Raw genomic sequence first — 26,861 nt, 5'->3', positions numbered from 1 at the left:
TAATAACTTAATAATAATAATAATAATAACAACCTAATAACAATGATAGCAACAGCAACAATTATAATAATACAACATCAATAATAATAGCAACAGTAAGAAAAATAAGAATAATAACATAACAATAATAATAATAATAATACAAATAATAACCTAATACAAATAATAATAACATACTACTACTAATAATAATAATATGTTAATAATAATAATAAAAATAAAAGCAACATTAATAATACAGTTGTAACAACAATAATAATAATATGTTAATAATAACAACAACAGAAACAACAACAATAATAATAATAATAATAATAATAAAAATAACAACAACAATAATAATACAGTTGTAACAACAACAACAATAATAATAATAATAATAATAATAATAATGATAATAATAATAATAATAATAATAATAATAATAATAATAATAATAATAATAATAATAATAATCAGTCCGTGTATATTCCGTTCATATCCGTTTGGAAATAAAATCACGAAAAAAATGATTTTGATTGAGTTTGATTTCCTGTTGTATTTTTCCTTTTTATTTATTTTTTAGTGAAAAAAAAAACAGATTGTTTTATTCAAAATATGCGTGTTAAATATGACTTGATCTCATGGAAAATAAAAAATAACATTCATATTTAACAGGCATATCTTGAATAAAACTAAACTAAAGCCAGAAATCACAACATGAAATCAGACGCAAGATACATGGATTATAATCCCTGTGTTTTATGACTGGACCAATGCATGTGTATAAACAATAATAATATAATGTTTAAACCACATGCACGCGGTGAGGGGCTCCTCCATTCATGCTCACGCGCTCACTGGTGTTCCGCGTACATGTTGTTTTCACGCTGTCGGTCCCAGTGCGCATGCGTCGGCCCTGCAGCCACTACTGTCCGCGCACATGCAGAAACCCCATAACGTGAGGGACACGGCGCTCCGGAGGTCTGGCTGCGTGTCGTGCAGCTGTCCGTGAACTGTTTACACCGCCTTCATTTATTTATATCCGTGCATCGCGTCGCGTTTGACAGCGACTCAGAGTTTAGCTGCACCGCGTCTGTAACTCACCGAGTGTCGGGACTTGAAGCGATGCCGGAGGAGGACCGGGTGGTGACAACAACAACAACAGGGTGCGTTGCTGTCCCGTTAGCATCGCAGCGACCTCCGGTCCATGTTGTTTAGCTCGAGTGCACCTGTCCACCCCTCCTGTCCAGCACAGTCCGGTCCAGACTCGTCCCGAGGCGCACCGCCATGGCCGAGGAGGAGCCGCAGCAGCAGGCGGGCCACGGGGCGAGGAGCCTGCCCGGCCTGCTCACCGGGCTGCAGGGCGCTGAGGCCACCGCTCTGCAGCTCCGGATCAGGAACTCCATCTGGTGAGGAGCCGTGCACAGATGCTTTGATATGAGGGGAAATATTCATCATACATCACATTTACAGTGACTCCTCAGCAGTGGTGCAAGTCCTCAGACTCTTTACTAAAGGAAGAGTAGTAATGACTCACTGTAGAAATACTCTGTTTCAAGTAAAAGCCCTGCATTCAAAATGTTATTTAAGTAAAAGTACAAAAGTATCAGCATCAAAATGTGCTTCAAGTGCAAAAGGTGAAAGTACCCATTCTGCAGAATAGTATATTATCAGATTGTAATTATTGGTAGGTTAATTTAAATGTCACTTTAATGTTAAGGGTTTTATTTACTGTCTATAACAATATATGTTCTGTGATTTGTTGATAACATTTTGTATTAATAATCTGAATCTGTGAAGTAGTTAAAGCTACCAAATACATGTAGCAGAGTAAAACTTCCAATATTCCCTCTGAAAAGATGTATGTAGCAGAAGTTTAAAGTAGATTAAAATGGAATTACTTAAGTAAAGTAAAGTACCTCAAAATTATACTTAAGTGCAGTATTTAAGTACTTAGTAACTTTCCACCAGTGCTCACCAAAGGTGGAAGTAGAGTTCACATCATTATTTAAGTAAAAGTAGCAACATTACAGTGTAATAAACTTAATAATAAGTGATTACAAATAGTCCTGCAGGCAAAATGTTTCTTCAAAGTACACAAGTATCATCATCAGCAGAATATAGGAGCCCCTAGTAAACAGTAGCGTTCTCATGGAGCAGAAAATGTGCTCCTTCTTCTGAGTATTATAGTATTTTCTGACTTACTGACGCATTAACATGTATTTTGCATGCTTTAACTGGGGCCGAGTTTACTAAAAGGCTATTACTGTTAATCTACAACATGCGTCATACTTTATGAGCTGAGTAATATTTTATATGCAAAATATTAATCTGTAAAGTACCTGGCAGATAAATGTAACCCGTAAAATGTCCCTCTGAAATAAAGTGGGGTACAATCATAAAGTGGCAGAAGTGAGAACAGTTGAATATAAAAGTAAGTAAGTGAATGAGGAACATTACATCACTGTGTTTATGTAAGTAGCAGTACCTCCATTACAAGTCCTGCATACAAAATGTCATCCAAAGATATATTTACTCATTATTCATGGAACAATGGGTTATTCATTAAATTAATGCCAAATAGTTTAATCTGTTTAACAGTGTCTGATATTTTGTTCACCCGTTATATTTTTTCTATGTCGAGTGATTGTAACTGAGTGAAAAGTACAATATTATTTTTCTCTGAAATGCAAGTAAAGTAAAGTAAAGTAAAGTAAAGTAAAGTAAAGTAAAGTAAAGTAAAGTGAAGTAAAGTAAAGTAAAGTAAAGTAAAGTAAAGTAAAATAAAGCAAAGTAAAGTAAAGTAAAGTAAAATAAAGTAAAATAAAGCAAAGTAAAGTAAAGTAAAGTAAAGTAAAGTAAAGCAAAGCAAAGCAGAGTAAAGTAAAGTAAAGTAAAGTAAAATAAAGTAAAGTAAAGTAAAGCAAAGCAAAGCAGAGTAAAGTAAAGTAAAGTAAAGTAAAATAAAGTAAAGTAAAATAAAGCAGAGTAAAGTAAAGTAAAGTAAAGTAAAATAAAGTAAAGTAAAATAAAGCAAAGTAAAGTAAAGTAAAGTAAAGTAAAGTAAAATAAAGTAAAATAAAGCAAAGTAAAGTAAAGTAAAGTAAAGTAAAGTAAAGCAAAGCAAAGCAGAGTAAAGTAAAGTAAAGTAAAATAAAGTAAAGTAAAGTAAAGTAAAGCAAAGCAAAGCAGAGTAAAGTAAAGTAAAGTAAAATAAAGTAAAGTAAAGTAAAGTAAAATAAAGTAAAGTAAAATAAAGCAGAGTAAAGTAAAGTAAAGTAAAGTAAAGCAAAGCAAAGCAAAGCAAAGCAAAGCAAAGTAAAGTAAAGTAAAGTAAAGTGCCCCAGAACACTACAAAAGTCTGACTCTGTGGACAAGCTTTGCTTTAAGTGAGTTTGTTTTTATTTAAAACTGTAGCGATACGGAAGTCTATGTGTTTTATGTTTTAGAGCAGGTTTTTCCTGTTAAGGTCTGTGAACAGTTTCAGCTTCAGTAGTTGTCATGAGAGTTCAGGCTTGTTGTTAATGCTGAGGAACTAAACTATAAAGATCGTCTTTGGAAAAATAAATCAATGTAAAAACGTGCATTTACTCAGGTACATCACAGTGCTGAGCTCCTTTACTTAACTTCATAGCTTCTTGTTTACTGCGACTTCACGTAACCTCACCCGAAAACATTGTACTGCATTTATTATTATATTACACATAAAACATATTATCAGTTTATAAAACACAGTGTATATACGTATATAGTAGTTTAAATTAGCTCCACCTCAACGTTAAAATGCTGCACACACTTTAATGCACCTGTAATAATAATCTCATATTGTGATCCATGATCATATGAACAGGGTCTTTCTGCTGGCTGAGTTCGGTGTTATGTAATATAATTATAATAATTATTACTACTTTTATTGAATAGGGTGCGACTTCTTGCTGCTCATGGGGCAATTGTTGGGTCTCTGTAAATCATAAATAAATCATACAGTGTGGTCTTTACCTACTCTATATGTAAAGTGTCTTGAGATAACCTTTGTTATGATTTGGCACTGTAAATAAAATTTAATTACATTTTTCTTTTGGGAAAATTTTGAGTACAGGACTTTTTCTTGTAATAGAGTATTGCTACTATTACATCAGTAAAGACGACATACTTTAAGTTCAACTTCACTTTTATTTATATTTATTGATAAATATAAACCGTGCTATATATAGCACAGTTAAAAAGACCTGTAACAGTCAAAGTGCTTCACAGAGCAGAGACAAAAACAAAACGAACGCATGTACAACAGGAAAACATGAATATCATCACACATACTCACACACAACTGCATGCAGCACCTGCACATATACAAACATATGCTCATACATACACATGTGCACGGCTACATTAGTCATAAACAACAGTGCAATATTATGTTAATATCGCCATAGCGCCAATTCCCCCTTCACCTCACACCATTACCTCATCTCTCACTTGTTTACTGATTGGTTGAAGGCGTTGGTCGCAGTAGTAGCCATTTACATTCAAGTTACCTCATCCAGTTTCATCATTGTAGCTGTGTACACAAATATAAAGTCGCGTTAATCGCCAAGATCTTTTTTTGAAAAACTGCTCACACATACCAGACATGGCAGTGATTTTTATCCAAATTATTTTCACTCCAGTTTATTTAAAAGAGCTCACTGAACTCTGACGTCTCCGCCTGGTTTTAATGCTGTTTCCAAGAAAATAAACCAGAATTACCGGTGTGAAAAAACGAGGCCTGACACCCTAAAACACTGACTCAAAGCCTCACGTGAATGTGAAATGTATTGAAACTCACACAGAGCCGCAGGTCAGTTCAACAGCTCCTCAAAACGCAGCAGATGTTGTTTGTACTCAGTTACATCTGTTGGCTGTGAATGAGTGTCTGTCTGCTGCGAGATGAGCGATAGAGGAGTGTTAAGGTTAAGCTATCTTTAAATGACCTTGCTCCTTCATACATCAGAGACTTTCTTTCATCTTATGTGAACGTCCTCCACTGCTTTTCCTTTAAATGTTCCTCATGTGTCCCGTAAAAGTGCAGATGCAAGTGCCTTAAGTTTTTACCTAAACTCACTGCCTCTGGATATTAAAATAGCAAGCACTCTCTTTATTATAAAAAGGACCTATCTTTTTAAACTAACTTTTAATTTGGAGTAATATAAAAGCCTTAGTGTTTAAGTTTTAATTCTTTTTTAGTTTTTTTTATTATCCTGGTGTTTATTTTATTTTATTCTGTTGATTTTTTTAATTAATTAATAATTAATTAATTTGTACGTAATTTAATAATTAATAATTTATTGATTTGTAATTTATTAATTCATAATTTATTAATTTGTAATTTATTAATTAATAATTTATTAATTCGTAATTTATTAAGTCTTGCATTTTTTTAGTTTAAGAAGTTTATTTTATATTTTTTATTTAAATTTCTGCATAATGTTGTTTTTTTTTTTTGCCTGCCAATTTGGCCCTTTGAAGCACTTTGGGCTGCTTGTTTGTATGAAAGGTGCTACATAAATAAAGTTGTTAGTTACTAAATATTTCTTTAACAATGGACAGTGTATATTGCCTGTGGTTGCTCTTATTTAAAGCTGTTTTCTGACCTAAAATACCGTTTTATTTCTGAATGTGAATGGGCTCAAGTACTATCGTTTAAATGTCAAATGTCAGAAGGCTGAACTACGAGAGAGCGCAACAGTTCAGAGGTGAAGCGTCTGCAGGAAAACCTCGACGGAAACACGTCACCATGTTAAATATTTGTCCTGCTCCCTAAATCTTTGACCTTTAAAAGGATCAGAGCATAAATATTGACGTTAACTTGAGCAGCCGAGTGGTTCATGGCGGAGTGAGAGCGTCTTAGTCGGGTCAGCGAGTTCATCTGCAGCTATGCCGTCACTGTGTCTTCACATGAAGTGAAGGTCTATGGTGAAGTGTCCTGCTGACTTTCATTCAAGCCCCCAAACAGAGCCTGAGTACACCTGTTTATTAAAGGCAGTGTGACTGAAGGATCTCTTGTATATCTCTTATTCTTCGATCAGTTCAATGGCTCTGGTGTCACTCACTGTGTGTGCGCCAAATCTGCCTTACAAACAGCTTAATGGCGGCCTTTCGGCACTGGGGACTGATCCTTGGCTCCCTAGTAACAGTGAATTAAAGTGAACTGTTCTCGTCAGGGCTAAGAGGATCTCCTGATTCTGACCTGCACCGTTGTCGCCAAGTAAAAGTCTTTAAATGCGACCTGCTTTCTGTCTCACAGTCAACAACAACCTGCAGATTAAGAATTAGACCTGGAGAAGTTATATGCAAGTGTTTCATTGGTTTAAATCTGTCTTCCAATGCTTGTTGCATAAATGAGTTCTCTTGAATGGGACCATGGTTGAGTTTATTTCTTAAGTAGTAAGTGAATTATCTCTGCATCGTTTGTGTGACCCGTAAGAAAGGAAGGCGTTATGATTCAATATATTGCAATTTATTGCAGCACTTTAGGCAAGGCGATTTGTTCCCATTTTGTAAAATCCATAATAAATAACACTCCATCATATGTATACGTTGCACGCATTGGAGTGAAAGAGTCAAATGGTTGAAGATACATTACAACATTTCTTTCCAGGGATCAAAGGTTCAAATAACACAAAATGAACCACTGTCAAGACCGTTTTTCCCTCGCCAAAACTTTACAGCGTACTTCAGCCTCCTTCCGGAAAAGCTATCTCTCCACGGTACCGATGGATGCCTCAGATTATCGGGTTAATATGATACCAATACCTTCTCTCTAGCCTTAAAATTGAGCCTGATACAACCTCTGAGACATGTTAATGTCGGCTGAGATCACAGACGGTCCTGTGGGTCTCAGGGGTATCACAAAACATAATATCTTGATGTTTTCTTACATCTGTAATGTACAGTAGGGATTTGGCCTCCTTTTTTTGTAAGATATAGAACAGGCATGATTATATACGTAGATAACATCAGGAATTACAATTAAACATTCGCTTGTCTTGAAATGTGATTTAACACAATGAGTAAAGCGTGAAAAGTCCATATATTGATCAAATTCTTCCTTCAAGATGAAGTTTAATTGTGAAGAAACAGACTGTTCTTCTGTCGGAGACAATGTTGCCGCAGTGACTCTGTCTCTCTACACATGACAACATGTGCTCCTGGTGGTGGGATTCATGACCTGAGAGATGCTGAAGGCAGGGTCGTCTCATGCCAGACATTCCTGTGCTTTATAAATAAATACTCTTTAGACACAAACGCTCATGTTACACCGGCTTCATACTAATTTATACTTTGTCTCTGTTTTACAGCAAATCTGTTCAATCAAAGGTGGAAAACATTCTGGTGAGTATCCTTTTTAACCAACAAAATACACTTTTAATGAAACCTGTTAAAATAAGTTTGTTTATTATCTTTCTGGCATAATTACAAATGCAAACAGCAACAACAGCAAATGGGAACACGGAGATGTTATAACATACTAATACTGTTCTTGGGTGTAACTATTAATTGGTAAGAAATTCAAAATAAGTCTTGAGAGTGATGCTAAAAGAAAGACCGTGGGATCGTTAAATTAAAAAACGAGATGTGCAACATTTTATCTTCTTTGAAACAAATGTGATTTTGACCTGAAGCTAGTGCCAAGAACAAAAAATTTAGCCTCTGCAGTTCAGCTGCAGTTCCTCAAACGGCCACTTGATCCCGGCTCCAAAAGTGAGTTAAAATGTTTAACTTACAGCAGAAACAAACACGTTTACAGCCTGGTACAAAAAAACGTTTTGGTCTCTACTGCTAATTTCAGCTGCGGGGGTGAATTTTTACATAACTTACCCATTTAAATTAAATTAAGACTTAACACATAATTAGGTGCTGGATGCTTACAGGGACAGGTGAGCGCCGTCACAGGTGGCTAACACAGACTGTAGGGTCATACGGGCCCCCTCAGCTCCATCCACGCCCGGGATTCAGGCACTGCCAAGATGGCGGCGGCCGAGGGGTGACGTCATGGAGATTACGTCCATGTTTTATACTGTCTCTGAGTCAGATCAAGACACAGATCTCTACACTTTGTTTTAGCACAGTGTCAGGTCTGGCTGAACTCCCCATCAGTCTGGAAAAACACTCTGGGTTGTATTTCTTTAAACCAATCACAATCGTCTTGGGTGGCGCTAAGCCCCCTAATGCAGCGACAGCACCCTTGCAAGATAGTGTTGGGAGCACCCCCTGCCCACCCCCCACCCTGATCCTGACATCGGATCCGCACCCCTGGTCGGGAGGAAAGCAGAAGGGGAGATTTCCGTCTGAAATAGCGACTACTGTCCTTAATTAAATTAATAAATGAATCGGCTGTTTATTTTCTTGATTAATCATTAATCCTTTATGAGACAGCAAAAAAAAAAAACACTTTTCAGCACAAGCTGTGTAAGTGTAGCTTTTTACAGTGTGTTTAGTTTTCAGGAATTATGGTTTGATGACCGTTGTTGATACATTGTGACAAAGGCTGTGTTGACTTACTTCAATGGTTTTGTGTGATGCTCTGTTGTAAATGTCATAGAGAAGAAGTCTGAGAGGCAAATGTCGTTCTTTACTGTACACTGAAGTGGTGTCTATTACTGTACATGCCGGCACTGTTGCTATTTAGCAACAACAAAATAATAACGCCTTATGGGAGCTGTCGCCTACCTGATCAACAATCGAGAAATAATTGTTATTTCTTTGATGAATTAGAGTTTCATTGTGCAGTTAAAGATACCATTCAACAGTATCAGTTTCAGCTTTTAATAAAACGAACCCTCACATCAGATTAATTGTGGAGCCAAGGCTCGTAGAAGTTGGCTGGGACTTTGGTTGTCCATATGTAATACTCTACATATAATGTCTGATGTCATGTTGTTGTAAATACGGCCTGGTCCGTCGACTCTCATGATCCCTGTCATGCCTTTCAAAAAAAATCTCTTTTAACGCTGTGGCGTCTAATGCCGTCCTCCTGATCGCTCCTTGCTCAGATGACAAACCCAGAGTATCTTGTGTCAGGAATTGTCGCCTTCATCGTGTACAAAGCTGCACAAACAAATGAACTCCTAAAATGCGTTTGCATGCTGGTAACATCTTTGTTTCGAGTTAAAGGGAGCTGATGACACAGTAACATTGACAGTCCAAGTCTGCAGAGCAGGAAGTGAGTCACTAAAAAGGCCGACGGTGTCCTTCGAATGGTACACAACCAGCTTTTAGCAGGATTACATCTGAAATGCAGCTCACAGATAAAACAAAATGTCCACTCTTACTGTCTGGTTTTAAAATGTCACTGCTTATGAGGATTATGTGTTTGATTTACCTGTATTCCTCGTGGCAACTCAGTGTCTGTTACCTTCAGCCATTGCAAAGCTGTGTTGTTGTTTTCATTGACAACTAAGAAGTTAATCAGAAAAGGTGGATGAGCCAGTTGAAAGGGTGAATGAGTGTGTTGTTGGCAGTGTGAGGATGTGTGTCTGTACAGTCACCATGCAGCGAGCGGCCCGAGGTGAAGGGTTAACAGCAGAAGATTCAAGTTCACCTTACAAGCTCCCCTGCTCTGCAGAAGCCTGTCTGTCCGTCTGCAGCCACTTATATACACACTGGAGATCAAAATTACAGAACAAAGTATTAATACTTGATGTATTCTGAATATCTGCTGTGGCTATACCACTGCTGTACTAGCTTGTCTTTTTAAATAACTAAGGCACTTCAACAAAAACCTTTATTTTGTGAAAAAACAATGAGCAAAGTTAGAGAACAGTAACCATTTTGTGAGAAGAGAAGATTTAAACAGTGTTTTCTTGGAGGTATGGGATTCAAAAATGAATAGGAAGTGTAGAGGCCCTTGATTCAGACTTAGAGACTCAGACTTCTCTTTATTGATCCTTTGGGATGACTCCTGCAATGAAATTGAATGTCAAGCAGCTTAAAAACATGAGGGTGGTACAACAAACTACAGTATAGGATAAGTAATAAACTCTTAGCTAAATAGATACAGAGAGTATACAGTATATACAGTAAACAATAAACTCTTAGTCAAATTTATATGAGGTAGATGTAAGAATACAGGTAAAATAAAATTTGTGGAAAATGAAATCAGATAGTTTAAATGTAGAGGAAATGTATAAGATAAAATGTGTATGACTGTATATGACAGAAATTAGCAGTAAGATTCAATTATTGCACTTAAGTGATGAATTTGAATGACTTGAATGACAGTACATCTGCGCCCACAGGACATCACTAGTTTCTCACACTGCTCTGGTTTGATCTTGGTCCATTCTTCTTCAGTCTCTTCCACAGTACGGTAACTGTAGTGGGTTTATTAGCCATTACTTTGTTGCAGAGGATTTTCCAGAGATTCTCTATGGGGTTTAGATCTAAATTGTTCTCTAATTTTGATCACTGTTTTTTGTGCCTTGGTTATTTAAAAAAAAAGAAATAAATCCAGTATTTATCATTTTTGATCTCAAGTGTATGTGTGCACAAGCTTGCGTGTCTCAACTGTACAGCCGGTTTGAGTGTCCCGTAAAGAAAACAGTAAACTTCCCTGCCTCTACCACTGCCACAGGAGAGTTTTACAAACAACATGTAGGGTAATGAAACACAAGCACTGAACCGCCTGGGAGTTTGGGCTCCAGCAATGCCGCTCAGTCCCTCCATCCCTCCATCCCTCCGTCTCTTTTCTTGCTCTCTTTCTCTGTGAAATAAAGCTGCCATTAAGTGCGCTCGGAAATGTCGAGATCATAAGAACAATCTGACAGAAAACAGTGATTGTGAAATGTAAAGTGTGCTTTAGCTACATTAGAAGTGTTAAAAAAACACAACACAACATCACAAACTTCCCTTTAAGTGACACTCACCCCTGCTGGAGGCTGTGTGAATGTGAAACCACAGCACCGTCCAACAGCTGTATGAACTATTGAGGCTTTTTAGTCCTTCAGTGGGCTCTTTGGGTCCTTTCTTTCTAGTCTCCTTTGGGCTCAACCTGCTGCTCCCTTTGGGCCACAAAAGGCTTTTGCACAACTTTTTTCACTCATGCTGTAGCACTCGTGCTCCTTCTCTTTATGATGAAGGTTTTAACACAACGGACCAAAAGTTAGACTTCCAGAACAAGTATTTTGTATTTTTCGGAATTTAAATTACTTTTTTTTATATTATTTTCTTTTTATTAGTTTAGAAATCTAAATTGATTCAGTGTTGTATGAATTAATACTTACTACTTTATGTACTACACTATATGTTAAAGTATTGTTTGGTGCTCACCACTGTTGTCTGCCAATTGGACCAACAGAAACTGCACCCTTGTCACACTCTCATGTTTCTTTTTCCCTTTGAAAAGAGTAGTTAGAAATGTTGGAGACTGTCTCTAGCTCCTGGCCGCGCCGGGGATGATTGGTTCGCACACATCTTAGATTCACAGGCTAAAAGCTCTCCCGGTTTACAAAACCAGATGTTTTCTTACTTATTTACAGTAAATAATATTATCTAATATATTATAATAGAGTGGGTTGATAAATGTTTAATATTCATCCAGTGAAGCAGCTGGTTGCTTCAAATTTACGTTAATCGTTTGTTAGTACTGTCATATTTGTACTGAGCCTTTGAGTTAAATGCATGCTAACATGTTCACAGTAACATGCACGTTTATCATATTCATCTTTGTTGGGCGTGATGGCATGCTAACATTTGCTAATTAGCACCAAACACAAAGAACAGCTGAGGAAAATTCATCACCACAGTTAGTGCTATTCATCTTGGGGGTTGAAAGTGTGCACCAGATGTCATGGCAGTCATTACAATAGTTGACACTCAAAACCATAAATGTGAACCAGCTGGTGGTGCTACAGCCGGGCCTGTCGCAATAAGCGATAAATCCATTAAACGCATCATAACTTTGAATGAGCTCGAACATTGCCAGCCGCGATAATTTCCATTTTTCCCGTTTGCCTGGTGCACTAGTTGAGATTTGGAGGTATAAAAACAAAGATGGAGTTGGTTTCAAAGCCGAACGCCACAGCTGCCGTGTGGGAACACTTCGGGTTCAAATGGAATGACCGCGGTGAACCACTTCACCTGAGCGAGCCGCTTTGGTATTAAAACATTAGAAACTAAACTCCTAATGTGTTAAAATAGTCCATTTTATTTTTTGTGTTTGGTCGTTTTGTTTATTTAAAACGTCTTCTTCCAGTTCTAGTGTTAAATATTCTTCAGAAATAAACGACTGTTGATCTTTTAAAGGGTGTACTACATTATAATTACATCAGTTGAAAATGGTCTCAAACGGCAATAATATCATTTCTCGCAGTAATTTCTGGAGAGCATAAATATCTGTAATAAACATCATGGCAGTGCATCAAGTAATGGTTGGGATATTTCAGTCTGGACCAAAGTGGTGGACCGACCACCAAACGATCTGCTCTGAAGGTGTAACAGGACGTCCTCTACTTTCAGATCCATGGCAGGGAACTTTTTGTTCTGGTGAATAGGAAGGCAAATATTAAAGATCCCATGTTACATAATGTGAGATTTCCAGTTTCCAGAGGTTTTTTTAAAACAATAAAGCAGATGATATATAAATACTGTGAAAGTATCAACCCAATCCACAGAGAAAAGCACACAGCCCGTATTCAGAAACTGCACCTTTAAACGAGCCGTCAGGACTTTCGTACTATACAGGCTTTGATGTCACAACTATACTTCTATTTTTAAATTTATGTTTTTTTTGTCCCCTTTTTCATTTCTACAGCAAGAGGTGGAGAAATTCTCAGACATTGAAAAACTCTACCTCTACCTTCAGTTGCCTTCTGGTCCGAGCACGAGCATTGATAAAAGGTAAGAATACAATACATAATACAAATACACCGGCTTTCTGACAGTATTTATAGCAAAGTGGACTGCCGATGGAGTATGTATGAGATCATTGATAGAGACATACATTTCTGTTTATTATTGTCTTTAAAAGGGGTATTATGTGAATGACATATATGTAAAATAATGACACACACACACACACACACACATACACACACACACACACACAGGACTGAGGTTACAGTGACTTTAGTCAATCAAGTGTTGTTCCTTTATTTTGTCATTTACTAATCAATCATTGATCCACGTGTTTTCTCAGTGACCAGAGCGCCCTGTCGTCAAGTCGCACGCAGCAGATGCATGCGTTCAACTGGATCCGCCATTATTTAGAGGAATACCCGGAGACGTCTCTTCCCAAACAGGAGGTCTATGATGAATACAAGTAGGTACAAGCGGAGTGGAGTCGCAAACAGAGACTTTATCTTTACTCGTGTGGTGGTCCTTATTAAACACGTAAAAATATAGAACTCACAAAGAATAAATCAGATTATTTTACTGTTGACTTCATTATGTATTTGAATCACTGGTGTTCACCTTTTGAATAGATAACAGCTACTAATGTTTGAGATTCATTCTCCTCTAAATGACTGGCGGCCGAAGCGTCAGTATAAATAGACGCAGCAGGCATGGGAATCACAGAGAGCAGCATGTGTTGGTAATATTAGAATGGAAAGTCTGAGACAGCCATTGAAATGCTCAGTGGCAGTGTTATGTAACTGTCTTTTTAACTCTACGAGATCAAAAATACAGTGCCCTCCAGAAATATTGGCGCCTTCAGGATTGACAGGTGGAAAAGCTTTAAAGAGACGCTGCGTGCTTCACTTCAAAACAGTAACAACATTTTGTTTTGTACAACGAAACAAGGGATACTGAAATATTTTGATTCATTTCCATTTCATAGCTGATATTCGCACATTTTGCTGCACATATACTGTATGTTTCATAATGTTTTATTTTATTATTGTCTTTAAAAGGGGTATTATGTGAATGACAAAAAAACACCCATCATTTGGGTTAAATAGCAGAAAGAAGACACTTGAAGATTATTATTTGCTGCTTATATAACTATCTATATACAGCTGTTACTGTATGTTGGATAGGACTGAAGCAGAACCACAATACCAGAATATCATATATGGACGTCACTGAGTTGAGTTTGATTGGTTGTTATTTTACAAATGTGTCTGCGAGTCACTAACAACTATATTTGCTATCCCCTTGTGAAGTTGATACAGCGAATGTGTTAGCAAACAGTTGCCTATTCCAGCACAACACAACATTATAATTAATGTGGAGTTGTGTTTGTGGGCACCTGATGAATGTAAGCTCAATGTTTACCCACTAAACATTGGACGTCGGATAGACGTGCAGACCATGTCTATATTGGGTCCGTCGGTCCATGACCAGTTCTGGACATCTGTTTGGACCCAACTTGGACTTCATATTGACGTTCATCATTTGAGCTTTGAACTGGGCACATTTTTTGGACCTCTATGACAGTTGCAGGAATGATGTGTTTTTTTGTGTTATTTTTCATTTTGATGAATATATACATGAATATAACAACATGTGAGCCCCTTTGGAAAACAGGGAATTTATTTCATTTGTCATTTTCTCCTTATTGATTTGCAACGTTATCGTTTTATACATTTTATTCTCAAAATATAAATTAATCTGTATATTGTGACGGACTTCTTTGCTGATACGCGTAGAGATGCAGCAGTTATGGCAGCCAAGGCCAAATCACACTTCACAAAGACTGCACGTCTCAATTACAAACAAACATTAATTCAAGCATATTAGGTTTAATAATTAAATAATATTCTATCTGCATTTATTAGTAACTCTGTGAATAAAAACAATTTTGAATGTGCGATTGATCAGCTGTGGTAGTGAATTCTGTGTAGGATGTGGTCATTACTCAAAATCGGTACGTGTTGTATTGTGAGGATGTGGACAACACCATGAGAGCCTTGGGAGTGAACCAAAAGCTGTAAAGTTATTGGCTGTAAAACCAAAACAATGAGCTGAAAGATGCTGTAACACTGTGTTTAGGGGAACTGCAGACAGGTGATAATTCCCACCGTTATACAGGTCATTTTATCCAATTATTAATATCAAAATATTTATTCGAGCTTTAATTGTTTCAAACAGTATTGAAGAAAAAGTCACATTCAGTTCCAAAATGGAAAGAAAACAGAGACACAAACATTAAACAATCTGCTGTGTTGACTCATGATTCATTGGTTTAAAACTGACATGGGTCGTTTTGTCACTTCTGTATTCTTAATCACATTTGTTCTGTTCGTTATGTCTTTAAGGAGCTTCTGTGACAATCTGAACTACCACCCACTGAGTGCTGCAGACTTTGGAAAAATGATGAAGAATGTCTTCCCGAACATGAAGGCGCGTCGACTTGGCATGAGAGGAAAATCAAAATATCCTTGACTGGAATGGATTGTAACGGTCTGGCCTCTGTCTCTGGTCACAGACCATCTGTTGCAGTTCATAAGCTCTCTAAATATAGATGTGAAATGAAATAAAGTCCCCCTCTGCCGCAGGAGCATAATACAGAGCCCCTCAGAGAGTCACCGCGATCTTGACCTTCATGACGCAATTGTGATTTTTTTTTTTTTATATAATTTGCTGATGACGTCAAAGTGCAAAACTTTATTAACGATCATAACCTTTAGACATTCAGGATTCTGGTTAGTTAAATTAACTTTGTGTAAGGTGAGATCAAAGGTCAAACATTTCATGGGTTATGTTCTGGATAAACTGGAGCTTGTATAAGCAAACAAACGGCTAGTGTCGAAGGAATGAAGGATTTGTTTTTCATTTATATAATCTTTCCATTATAGGAAATCCTCAGGTTTTCATTTTTGTATCCAACAATAGACAGAATAGATGTAATCATTTCTAAAGCCATCCATATTTCGCTGTAGATACCCAGCCTGTGTACATTTCCTGGAATCACATGTTGTTGATCTTAACAGCAGCTTACATATTGCTATAGTGGACTGAGGAAGAGACCGTTTGTCAACATGCCATCTTTACCCACTCTGGACCTCCATAAAACAGGGGATGGGGTAAGCACATTTACATCGTCTTTATTAATATTTCAGCATAGTCTTGGATCTCTTTGACTCTATTTCTCTCCAGTCATGCAGTGTGTCGTATATACATATACATATATATGTGTGTGTGTGTGTGTGTGTGTATATATCTAAAAGCACGTATCTTGTGTGTGTAACTCCAGTGTGATGTCCTCGAGTCATCGGGCCAGCTGAGCGGCATAAAGGAGGATGTGAGATTTGCAGCCTGCGATCTGGTGTGCGAGTGGGCCCAAAAGGTGCTGAAACGCCAGTTTGACGCCGTGGAAGAATTGGCCCGCTTCCTAATCGACAGCCATTACATCAGCAACAAGTCTCTGGCAGCTCTCACCATTATGACCGGCACAGCAACAGGTCAGACAGACACAGTCGCCTAAGAGCCACCGGCGTTAAAACAGGTCAGCTGTGACCTCTGGTGGCAGCTGCCTGTTACTGCGCTCTTATTCCAGACAGCTGTATTTTTTAAATACCAGAAACTTTCACAGCTTTATTGGAGCGCTCTGGACAAACACATACATACAACACACTCAGTATGAGAAGCAACAATTAATTTTTCTGAAACTCAGGAATAATTGTTAACATTTTACATTGAAGTCCTTGTAATAAAGGTTAGTTAATATGTAATAAGGGCCTGATAAGTGCACTTAAGATGCTTATTTAATAACCCTTACAAGACATTGTTCTCGTTTTAGACCCAGTAGCTGCAAAAAGCAAAGTTAACTCGTAAAAAATGTACAATAATGTTAATTTAGCTGCTATATCTTACAAGTGCTTATAAATGTCTAATAATCTAACAGTAAACCTGTTTATGATGCTTCTATTAACACTTATACAATCTTATTGACACTTAATAATGTTAAAATTGTTACAAGGACCTGAATATATTTAAGCATTATCGAATAATCTTTTAAAACTCATGTCATTCACGTCACGTCACATTTAGAAACAAATGCATTTGCACTTAAATCAGACAATAAAGTTGAATATCTTTACATTAATGTTTCTGTTTGATGTTGCAGCCGGTTGTAGTCTTGTAATTATTAGTTCTAATTCGTCAGTGCTTGTTTATTTTATATGTTGTAATTTGGATCAGTTACTGATGTCATTAACAAGTGTGTGTTGTTATTGTTAGCGTTTGTGTCGTATTAGGTTAATTCCTAATCTAATCTTTTTTTATTTGATTCTACTTTTGGACCTTGCGTTCATTTATTCTATTAAAGCTGAAGTTGCCTTTTTCTCGCCTCACATGTTTTCAGAAACCAAACTGACTGACTGAGCTAACATTCTCACATTTCACCCTAAACAGATCCCTAAAAGATGTTTCAGACAACATTTGAGGCAAGAAATAGGCAATACAGACACGTAATCTTGATTCATATTTGATCAGGGCTGCCTGGTTTCACTTTGATCGAAGTTAACGAGCAGTTATTGACATTGCGTCAGAGACTCCTCTGCTCTGATTGGTCGTTTTCCTCCTGGTGCGGTGGCGTCCTGCAGATGCCGTTAGCAGCAGCAGATGGAGGCAGAGGAACATGATGTGTTTCACAGATATCTGTCAGCATATAGTGACAGTTTCAGCAAATATGACAAATTATTAATATTATTTTATTATTTTTTATAAAAGTTACCAACTTCAGCCTTAATGTTTTATTTGGCTGCTACAGTAGAAACTAATGGGGATGCAGTGATCCAATAATAAGTAAAGGTGTTGTCTAATTAAGTGATCAAAACCGTATTGCGTTTACATATTCTGATTTTTTTTACCAATAACAGCAGCGTGATGCATATTTAAATCCCTGTTTCCTTTCTGCAGAGGTCAAGCCACCACAGTCAGTCTCAGCGTTCGTGCCCACTGCTGAGGCTCACTCCCGCCAGCCTCACGTGACGACCCTGTCCTCACCGTCTGTCGATGCAAAGCAGCAGCTCCAGAGGAAGATCCAGAGGAAACAACAGGAACAAAAGCTGCAGTCTCCTTCACCTGGAGAGGGACAAACCAAGAGGGCTGATGACAGTGTTCCTTGTGCCAGTCCCACCCCTCCGTCTCCTCAGCCAACCATAGGCATCGTGGTCGCCGCTGTCCCGAGCCCCATCACGGTGAGATCGCAGCACTCGCACTGTAGATTACACTGTCTATTGTTTTCACCCCATTTTCATTAATTCAGCCTCATAAAACACAATTCACATCCAATTTCACAACTTGTTTTTAATTTAACAACACAGTGAATTAATCCATCATTAAATATGAGTGCAGTCTGGCTAAAGCTGTTTTCAAAAGTACGCCTTGTCTTTTTGTTCTAAAATAAATCATCACTGTCATCAAACGAGTATTAAACAGACTAATCCTAATTTCATTAAAAATGTCACCTCTCATTTCTGGGCGACACGGTGGAGTAGCGGTTTTCTCCGGGTTCTCCGGTTTCCTCCCACAGTCCAAAGACATGCACGTGTTAGGTTAATTGATGAATTGCCCGTAGGTGTGAATGGTTGTCTGTCTCTGTTCGTCTCTATGTGCCCTGCGATAGACTGGCGTCCTGTCCAGGGCGTACCCCGCCTCATGCCCGATGTCAGCTGGGATCGGCTCCAGCCCCCTGCGACCCTGACAGGGACAAGCGGTTGAGGATGAATGAATGAATGAACCTCTCATTTCTGTCTAATAACTCTGTACAGGCTACTGTGTAAAACATTAATAGAGTCAGTCAAAATATTTTATATTTCGTCGTCTCTCAACATGTTTGTGAGTAATTTTGTTCAGATATGAGTGTAAAGCTGCCATTTTTAGGAAAACACAAGACGATTAGTCAAGACAGATCATTGATTTGGCTGTAGTCATCATAGGGACAGCTTACAGAATTCATGTTTTATCCACTTACATTCAAAAAATTTAAACAAATTATGCAAACCCATTTTGTACCCATACTAATATCACATAGCCTGTTTCATATACAGTATTTAGACATTAAGAAATCACACATACATCTATGTACTTTTAAATTGAGAAAATACTTGGTAACAAGTATTTAATTCACAGAGGAGTACACATAAATAGGCTTTACCACATGGTTGTTTCATATAGACTATTTTATTGAATTACCAGAATACATGCTATGTTGTGATATATATCGTTATTGAGATAAATGACTGATATCGGCATAGATGTAGTGAAGCCCTGTGACAAAGGATGATGTTCATAATTAGCGCAGCTTGTCCTGAAAAAGTACATGACCCTCCTCGCTGATCGCCTGATGAAAGTTTTATAAGCCTGACACTAAAGTGACTTTAGTTTTAACAGTCTTATTTATGGCAACTGTGTAACAACAAACAGTACTCCCTTTGTCGGTAATGCGAGCTAAATTATAAGAACCCAGAACATTACATTTAGGATGCAAACCGTTGTTCTACCTTCTGATCGACCTTCCCTCTCTGCAGGTACAAAGGAGCAGGCAGCTGATGTCCCCCAGTCCAATCGGAACAGTAGAGAGCAAAATGCTGCCTATTAACTTCCAAATGGTGACCCAGCCAGTTCAGGCTTTGAAACAGACCCCCAAAACCCTGCAAAGTATTCTAGCCAGTCCCATGGGAGAACGCGCTGCTCGGCAACGCTATGCGCAAATCCTGCCCAAACCTGCGGCCACGACTGCTATCACTTTGCGCTCACCCTCCACAATGATCATCGCCAACAGCCCTGTTAAGACCGTGATGACGACATGTCATGTCAGCCCAGTCAGTTTGGTCAAGATGACAGCCATATCGCTTGCACCCAACAGCAGCAATACTACCGCGTCCTTCACAAACGCCACGCTGCGGCCAGCATCCACGGGCGTTAGTAGTTCTGCAGCTGTAGAAGACATCAGCTCCATTCAAAGCATGAGGAGTACCTCTGCAGTCCCCATTCTGGCCCCGGTGGCCAGGCCCGGGCAGACTACGAACTCTCATACCATTGATGTTGAAATGGAGGTTGAAGCTATACATACAAACAGCCAAATGCAAAATAACGACAGTTTAATTTTCACTCAAGAAGCAATGACAAGGGGGGCTTTACAGAGGGCAGCCAGTGTGCCCATACCTCAGTCTAAAGGCTTCCTGGGTCTGGAGGACACATCCAGCCATAACTGCAACGGAAAGTCCTCCTCAAGCATTAACACTGTGGCAGCAGTCGAAAGCAGCAATAATGGCGCTTATGATACAAGCACTTTGCACTTAACTCCCTTCACTCATAATACCAGCACTGTTTCTTCACTGAGCACCAGCAGACCAACTGCTTTTGGGGACAGCAGCAATGTAACATCAGCAAAGGAAGGTTTCTTGTCCACTAAGGGCCCCAGGAAACGTTCAGGACTCAGTCCAGATCTTTCTCCAATCAAAAGGGCTTTCATGCCCCAGCATCCAGAGCTAGAGGGTGCTGCTGGTCTTGGATATGGGATTAGAAACACAGTCGGTACTATCCTCAGGCCAGGAGCTCCAACTAGACCTGAAAGTGCACCAGCTACCAGGGAGGTAGAGATGAAAATCAACTCTTTCCCATCCACACACTACACTACCTCCTTCAGAGCCAGTGGCTTCTACTCTGTTGCCAAAACACAGAGCTCAATGCAGAGGAAAAACACTTCCACTGTTATGGAAACTAGCTCCTCAGTCAGTCACGCATTAATGCAGCAACAGCAAGGGCACACAGCGGCTAACATGCATGCCATACCTAATAACCATGGCCTCCAAACAGATTCAGGTGTGCACGATGCTAGGAGTTCAGCCACCGGGAGCCTGGAAGGAGCTCAGCAACAAACATTCACTCAGTCCAACCCAGTTACTGAACACTTAGACTTTTTAAATCAAGCTTCATCGTCGAGCCAGCTCCCCATGCAGACGGATATGGACTATTTTCCCTTCGATGATGATGTGACCCAGGACAGCATTGTTGAGGAGCTAGTGCAGATGGAGGAGCAGATGAAATTTAACAACCTAAAGGAGTTTGGAGACTGTGTCGCGCTGCAAGGCCAACAGGCTGTGATGCCGGACAACATGATGTCCACCAATCAGACCATGACTGCTCTCTATCATGCTGCAAACAGCCGCAGCAACCCAGTCCAAACTCCGACACCGACACCAACTCCAACACCCACGTCGGAAATGATGGGAGGAGCTCAAGGCCTCGCCGGAGAGAGCCCATTCTCCCGCATCACCTCCACAACCCCAGTGGACAGCGCACTGGGAAGCAGTCGTCACACCCCGGTTGGTACTCCACACTCCAACTGCAGCAGCACTGTGCCTCCCAGTCCAGTGGAGTGCAGGAACCCGTTTGCATTTACACCCATCAACTCCAGCATCACTGGTTTCCATGACAGCAGCACCGTCTCCAGCAGCCCTGTCAAGCCCATGCAAAGGCCGATGGCCACCCACCCAGACAAGACCAGGCTGGAGTGGATGAATAACAGTTACAACAGCAGCAGCAGCGGCAGCTTAAACAAATCAAACAGTGGGATGGGAATCCTCCCCAGCTATCAAGGCCTGATAGGTGACCATTTTCAAAAGCCTCACGCCTTCGCCGTCCCTCATGCACGACACCACGACAGCCATTTTGGCCGCTTGACGCCCATCTCGCCCGTGCAACAGCAGGTAGCTAACATGGCCAAGCAGGAGGGCTTCGCTGTGCCTGCCCCTCTGGATAACAAAGCCACCAACTCACCTGCTGCAACTTTTCGATGTCGCAGTGTAAGCCCCGCTGTGCATCAGAGGAACTTGAGTGGAAACACTGGAAACCTCCCCCCTATGCCTCATTCAGCAGTGTCTCCCTTTAACTCTCCTGTGATGCCTGAGATGCTTAACATCTTTGCAAACAGCCAGACAAACCTTGGGGTGAGCAGCATGGCTCAGAGGAGCCATTCTGTGCCCCTCAACATAATGATGCAAACTGAGATGCGGCCAACGTCGGGCCAACAATGCAACAGCAAACACATCACCAATGTCCTTCTGAGCAAGCTGGATGGGGATCATGACGACACTGTTCGGGGTCTGGGCATTAATAATTTACCCTCCAGCTACACTGCACGCATGAACCTCACCCAGATCCTCGAGTCCGACCCCAGCCTCTCCTGCAGTGACAGCCACCTCGGCCTGATGACCTCTGACTCCACCAGCGCATGCAGGTTGCAGAGGCCAAATTACCTACTTGAAAACGCAATTAATGAACAAGTGATTCTCTCAGCAGGTGACAGTCGAGTACAATCAGCTTCTAGAGAGCAGCGTCGGCAACAGGCTCAGTCTATGTTGTTAACTTTGAGCTCACAGCAGCATCAAGAAGAACTACAGCAGCAGATGGATTTCTCCGAGCTAACTACGGGCGCGGCAGATTTCCCTTGTGAAATCAAAATGACATCGGAGCTCTCCAGTAGCATCAATGACCTTAACGCACTGGACACAGACCTTCTGTTTGACCCCAACCAGCAACAAGGGCAATATCAAAATGCTGCTGCAGAAGAGGAGTTGGTGAATGAAGCTCTGTTTCAGCAAATTGCCAGTGAGACGGCGCATTCAGGTGGACTTGATTGGCTCGAAAGCAAAGATCATCCAACTGTTGGGTTGATGGGTTGAGAAAAAGATCTTTTTTTTTTTTTAAGTCATGTTGAACATGCTTACCTGTGGTTGGTGTTTGTTATGTTATTTTCAGGCATTTACACTTTATAATGCAACACTTGACACACTGAGGTGTCAAGTTTAAGTGCCATCCTGAACACTGATTTAAATGCTGGTCATTTCCCCTTAATCTGAGGACGTCGCCTCCTGTTGTTTAATCAGGAGCATTTCCAACAAGTAAACAAAGGTTACTGAACAAAAAAATATATATATGTTGTGTTGAAGCATAGAAACAGAGCGATGGATTTCACGTGTAAAGAAACGAATGAAACAAGATTATTATTAATAAGCCTTTTACGACAATAATTCTTTATATCATTGTTTCTAAAATTTCTGTGTGATGTGGATTCACCAGGGAAAAAGGGAAGTTATCTTTGCAGGACTTTTATGTGTCATTATCTTTAGCTGAAAAACAGATTAACAACAAGACATGTCACACATTTAGTGACACAAACAGAACCAAATGCATCCATATAAAACCATTTATATATTTGTATGTATCTGCTAGAGTTGGCGTGCAGTATATAAAAGGATGTGGGTAAAAAAATAATAAATGTATTAGCACCACACGGAAGTGGTTCACTGATGGAATACATGAGAACCATAACATAATTGTGATAAATATCTAAACTGATAAGTCATCTGTTCTTAATATCCGCATTTTCAAGCTTTGAGATATTATTTTTTTTTATATAAGGCCTTCCTGACAATCATCACAGACTTTGTGCCTCTCAGAATGAGCCAATCGATCTCTGTCATCAAACGTCTGTTCAGTAAAGAGCTCAGACAACTTGAAGATGATGATATCAATAATAAAATTAGGCCTCTTTTACAATTTTTGTTTGTCAAGCCACATTTTGCAAAGGTTTGAAGAAAGTGTAATCATAACTATAAAGTTATAGAAACTCTAATGAAGCCCTTTAATTTACATGGACATTATTTATTGTCAATTGTTAAATCCATAGATATATTGAGACAACAAGCAGTGACAGATGAGGGCTCTACTCTTAAACAATTGTAGATAACAAGGGAAAGAATTTATAGAAGACACAATTTAAGTAAGAATTAAACTGAACACCATCTATGTAATGTTTCTGCACTTTTAAAGTATGATTCTCATAGAAAAGAAGAATTATAGGGCGTAATGATTTTCCTTAGAACTCGTAAAATTTGTATTACTTCGATGTAGGGCTGGGCGATAAAACGACATATCAATGCAATATAAAAATGTCTATCGTATGTATTTTTCTATATTGTTTTTATCGCAATGTCTGAAGACACCGCAGCCGAATTGCATTACGGCAATACTTGCGTTGCGCTTTACATTCTGATCCTTGCACGTTATGTTCATGTGGCACTAAAGTTCTTAATAAAATGAGAAAATACTCTGAACTTTTAACTTAATTCATGTACCTGTGTGGTTATCCCATATCGACTTATAGATTGAATCACCAAAAAACATACTATACCGTCATATATATGGTTATTGACATGTGCAGTTACTGATATCAGCGTAGATGATTTTGCCTGTATCGCCCTGCCCTACTGCTTCGAAGGTGAAGGTTTTCATCTGAAAATGATCAAATGTAATAAGTTAAGGAAACTGACTAAATATTAACACTTTATTTCTAAAGAACTTGAATAAGTTTGTTTCCTAATGTAGCACTGACAATCTGTTGTTCTGTTTATTTACATAAATGCACTGTGTTACTGTTTGGTTTGGCTGATGGAGGAACATGTTTTTGCTGCAGGCCCGAGGAACTTGATCAAAAAAGTCTCTCACTGTGAAAACTGTGAAAGCCTTGTTTTACACTGAAGAGCTGTGTGTAAAGAAGTCATGCAGCCACAGATGAGACGCGACTCCCTGGGGTTCCCTGGGGTTTCTGGTTTCTGAGCCTTTCGTCCATACCAAAGAATAACCTTTAAACGTAACCTGCAATAACATGCACTAAGATCTCGGGTGGCGTGTCATCCCCTCTCTCTCTCCCCCTTTCCTGTCACTCGTCAGCTGCTCTGATAAAAAAGAAGAAAGAAAATTTAATTTAAGAAAAGCTATTTGGTGACATACTGAGTTGTTTTATAACAGCCATAACAAATAAAAGCTGCAATGTTTAGGAGAGAGGTGAAACATTGGTGACAGTTGCAGCCCTGGAAAAACATTTCTTTATATAATCCGTACATCAGGATGATGTTAAGGATTTCTTTGTTTACTATTGTTGATGCTTTTGTAAACCCTAAATAACGTTTTTTTAAATGGAGGCAAAAAACACTGTAATTTATCCTGTTTCTCTGTGTTAGAATTAGATCCCTGAGTGTGTTTGTAGTGTTGGCCACTTTATTTATTGTACAGATCGGACATGTGCCCGTCGTTCAGTGTGTTTTTATTTTTTACTATTTATTTAGAGTGTGTTGTCTGTACAGAAGATATAACCATGCAAACTATATATTCTTGTGAATTCACAATAATATGACTTGCACTGTTATGTTTTAAGGGGTATGTTTTAAGTGTCATAGCATATTCTCATGTCTCATATACAGCACTTTTGAATTTCAACAACGTGGTGAATTATGAGCTAATTGAACAAAACTCAAGATTCAAAACCCTCAGAACTGGATTTTTTTCAGATTTTTCACGTTTCAAAATGTGGAAATACGACTATCCATAATTTCATGGTTTAATATTAATGCCATTACAAATTGCAAACGCAGTACATTTTATTTATTTCAGTGCGTTGATACATTGACAGGTGTTTTATACACTTTAGAAAAATTTCCATGAAAGCAGATTATATCCTTGTAATATTTTATCTACTTTTGAGTATAATTTAACATTGAGCCATTCAGACAAACTTTTATTATTTAGGTTTCAGTTTCTCTTTACTGTGTCTCTGAAAACAAAACCAAACATTTATTTGGTTCGCACTGATGTCTGTGTTTAAATGACTTTACCCTTCCTCTTGTTCAGAGCTGTAGGACTGCCATATACTGTTATATGTTGCTGTGGTCAGTGTACAGGGAACTTTTTCTCTTGTTTTGCATTTTAGCAAGTGCTTTTATAAGGGGAAGTGCTGGTTAATACTGTTTTTTCAAAACTTTTTAAAACTAATAAACATTTTTAAGTACATCGGTATCCCGGAATCAGTGTTTCTTTAATATCTGCATATTAGCAGCTGCACAAAATGCCACTTAGCAGTGATGAAAGAAGTTCTCAGACATTTACCCTGTTGCAAACAAATGTCCTGGAGGTTAGGCAGTTCATTTTTGGCAGTGTTGGGCAAAATAAGTCCCTCCTCTTGTCTGTTTTTAGGCTTTCATCATCAACTTCTAGAGGGTGATGGAAGACTTTGGCCAATCATTAGGGATTTCAGAAAGAGCATTCCTAACGGCTCGGGACAGGGAGGGGAGAGAGAACTGCAGGAAGAGGTCTCTACTTATTTTCTGTTTTACCTACTGCAGCTTTAGGTAAAAGTTCAAAACAAAAAAACTTAATAGACCTTGTTGTAATGTAAATGTATGGATGTGCAGGATCTTAAAGTAGAATCAATATCCACATCAAATGAAAGCATACAAAATATTTTTTGGGTCCCTTCTGTGTGGAGTTTGCATGTTCCCCCGTGTCTGCGTGGGTTTTCTCCGGGTTCTGCGGGTTCCTCCCACAGTCTAAAGACATGCTCGTATTAGGTTAACTGATGACTCTAAAAATGCCCGTAGGTGTGAATGTGTGATGTGAATGGTTGTCTGTCTGTTTGACTCTATGTGCCCTGTGATAGACTGGTGTACCCCGCCTCACGCCCAATGTCAGCTGGGTTTGGCTCCAGCCCCCCCGCGACCCTGAAGGCGACAAGCGGTTGAAGATAAATGAATGAATGTCTGTATCTCCCACACCTCATAAGGCTACAAACAACTTTTCTGCAATGGGACATGTGAGGGTGCAGTCACAAGCTAAGTCGTTAAATCTCAAGTTTTTCTCATTTAAAAGTCTTTTTTGTTTTACTTCATGTGTTAAACTGGGTAAGAGGCCAGTGCCTGCACCATCAGTTGTAGGGATAAAAACTAGAGAGTATTGTCAAGTATTATGGTGTGAATGCTGTGCTTTGACACATAAAGGTAAGGCAGTGGTTGAAGAAGTAGAAAACGTACTTACATTATCATGTAAAAGTTGTTCTGCAGGCACATTATTATCACATTATCAGCATCTAACTGGTTCAGTTATTCAGTTAGGTT

General features: G+C 39.0%; 1 protein-coding gene across 1 annotated transcript; it reads left to right on the top strand.

Moving 5' to 3' along the window:
* Positions 1 to 951: 951 nt before the first annotated feature.
* On the top strand, positions 952 to 25,767 carry LOC310945359 (DNA-binding protein RFX7-like). Its single transcript, XM_083911440.1, has 9 exons — positions 952 to 1,391; positions 7,320 to 7,353; positions 12,773 to 12,858; positions 13,157 to 13,279; positions 15,219 to 15,339; positions 15,906 to 15,986; positions 16,157 to 16,364; positions 17,824 to 18,104; positions 19,437 to 25,767. Exons 1-9 carry the CDS (start codon positions 1,270 to 1,272, stop codon positions 22,593 to 22,595), a joined length of 4,215 nt encoding a protein of 1,404 aa, XP_083767566.1. The 5' UTR covers positions 952 to 1,269; the 3' UTR covers positions 22,596 to 25,767.
* The last annotated feature ends 1,094 nt before the right edge of the window (positions 25,768 to 26,861 follow it).

The sequence above is a fragment of the Echiichthys vipera genome (genome assembly GCF_963691815.1).
Source record: "Echiichthys vipera genome assembly, chromosome: 1".
Taxonomy (NCBI): domain Eukaryota; kingdom Metazoa; phylum Chordata; class Actinopteri; order Perciformes; family Trachinidae; genus Echiichthys; species Echiichthys vipera.
Note: the sequence above shows the minus strand (reverse complement) of the source record. Positions and strands in the feature narration are given on the sequence as shown.

What these genes read in the sequence shown, in the direction of transcription:
- LOC310945359 (XM_083911440.1), top strand. Translation starts at nt 1,270, where the DNA reads ATGGCCGAGGAGGAGCCGCAGCAGCAGGCGGGCCACGGGGCGAGGAGC. An exon ending in AGCACGAGCATTGATAAAAG is followed by an intron (nt 12,859 to 13,156) that starts GTAAGAATACAA and finishes GTGTTTTCTCAG; the next exon opens with TGACCAGAGCGCCCTGTCGT. An exon ending in CTGTCCCGAGCCCCATCACG is followed by an intron (nt 18,105 to 19,436) that starts GTGAGATCGCAG and finishes CCCTCTCTGCAG; the next exon opens with GTACAAAGGAGCAGGCAGCT.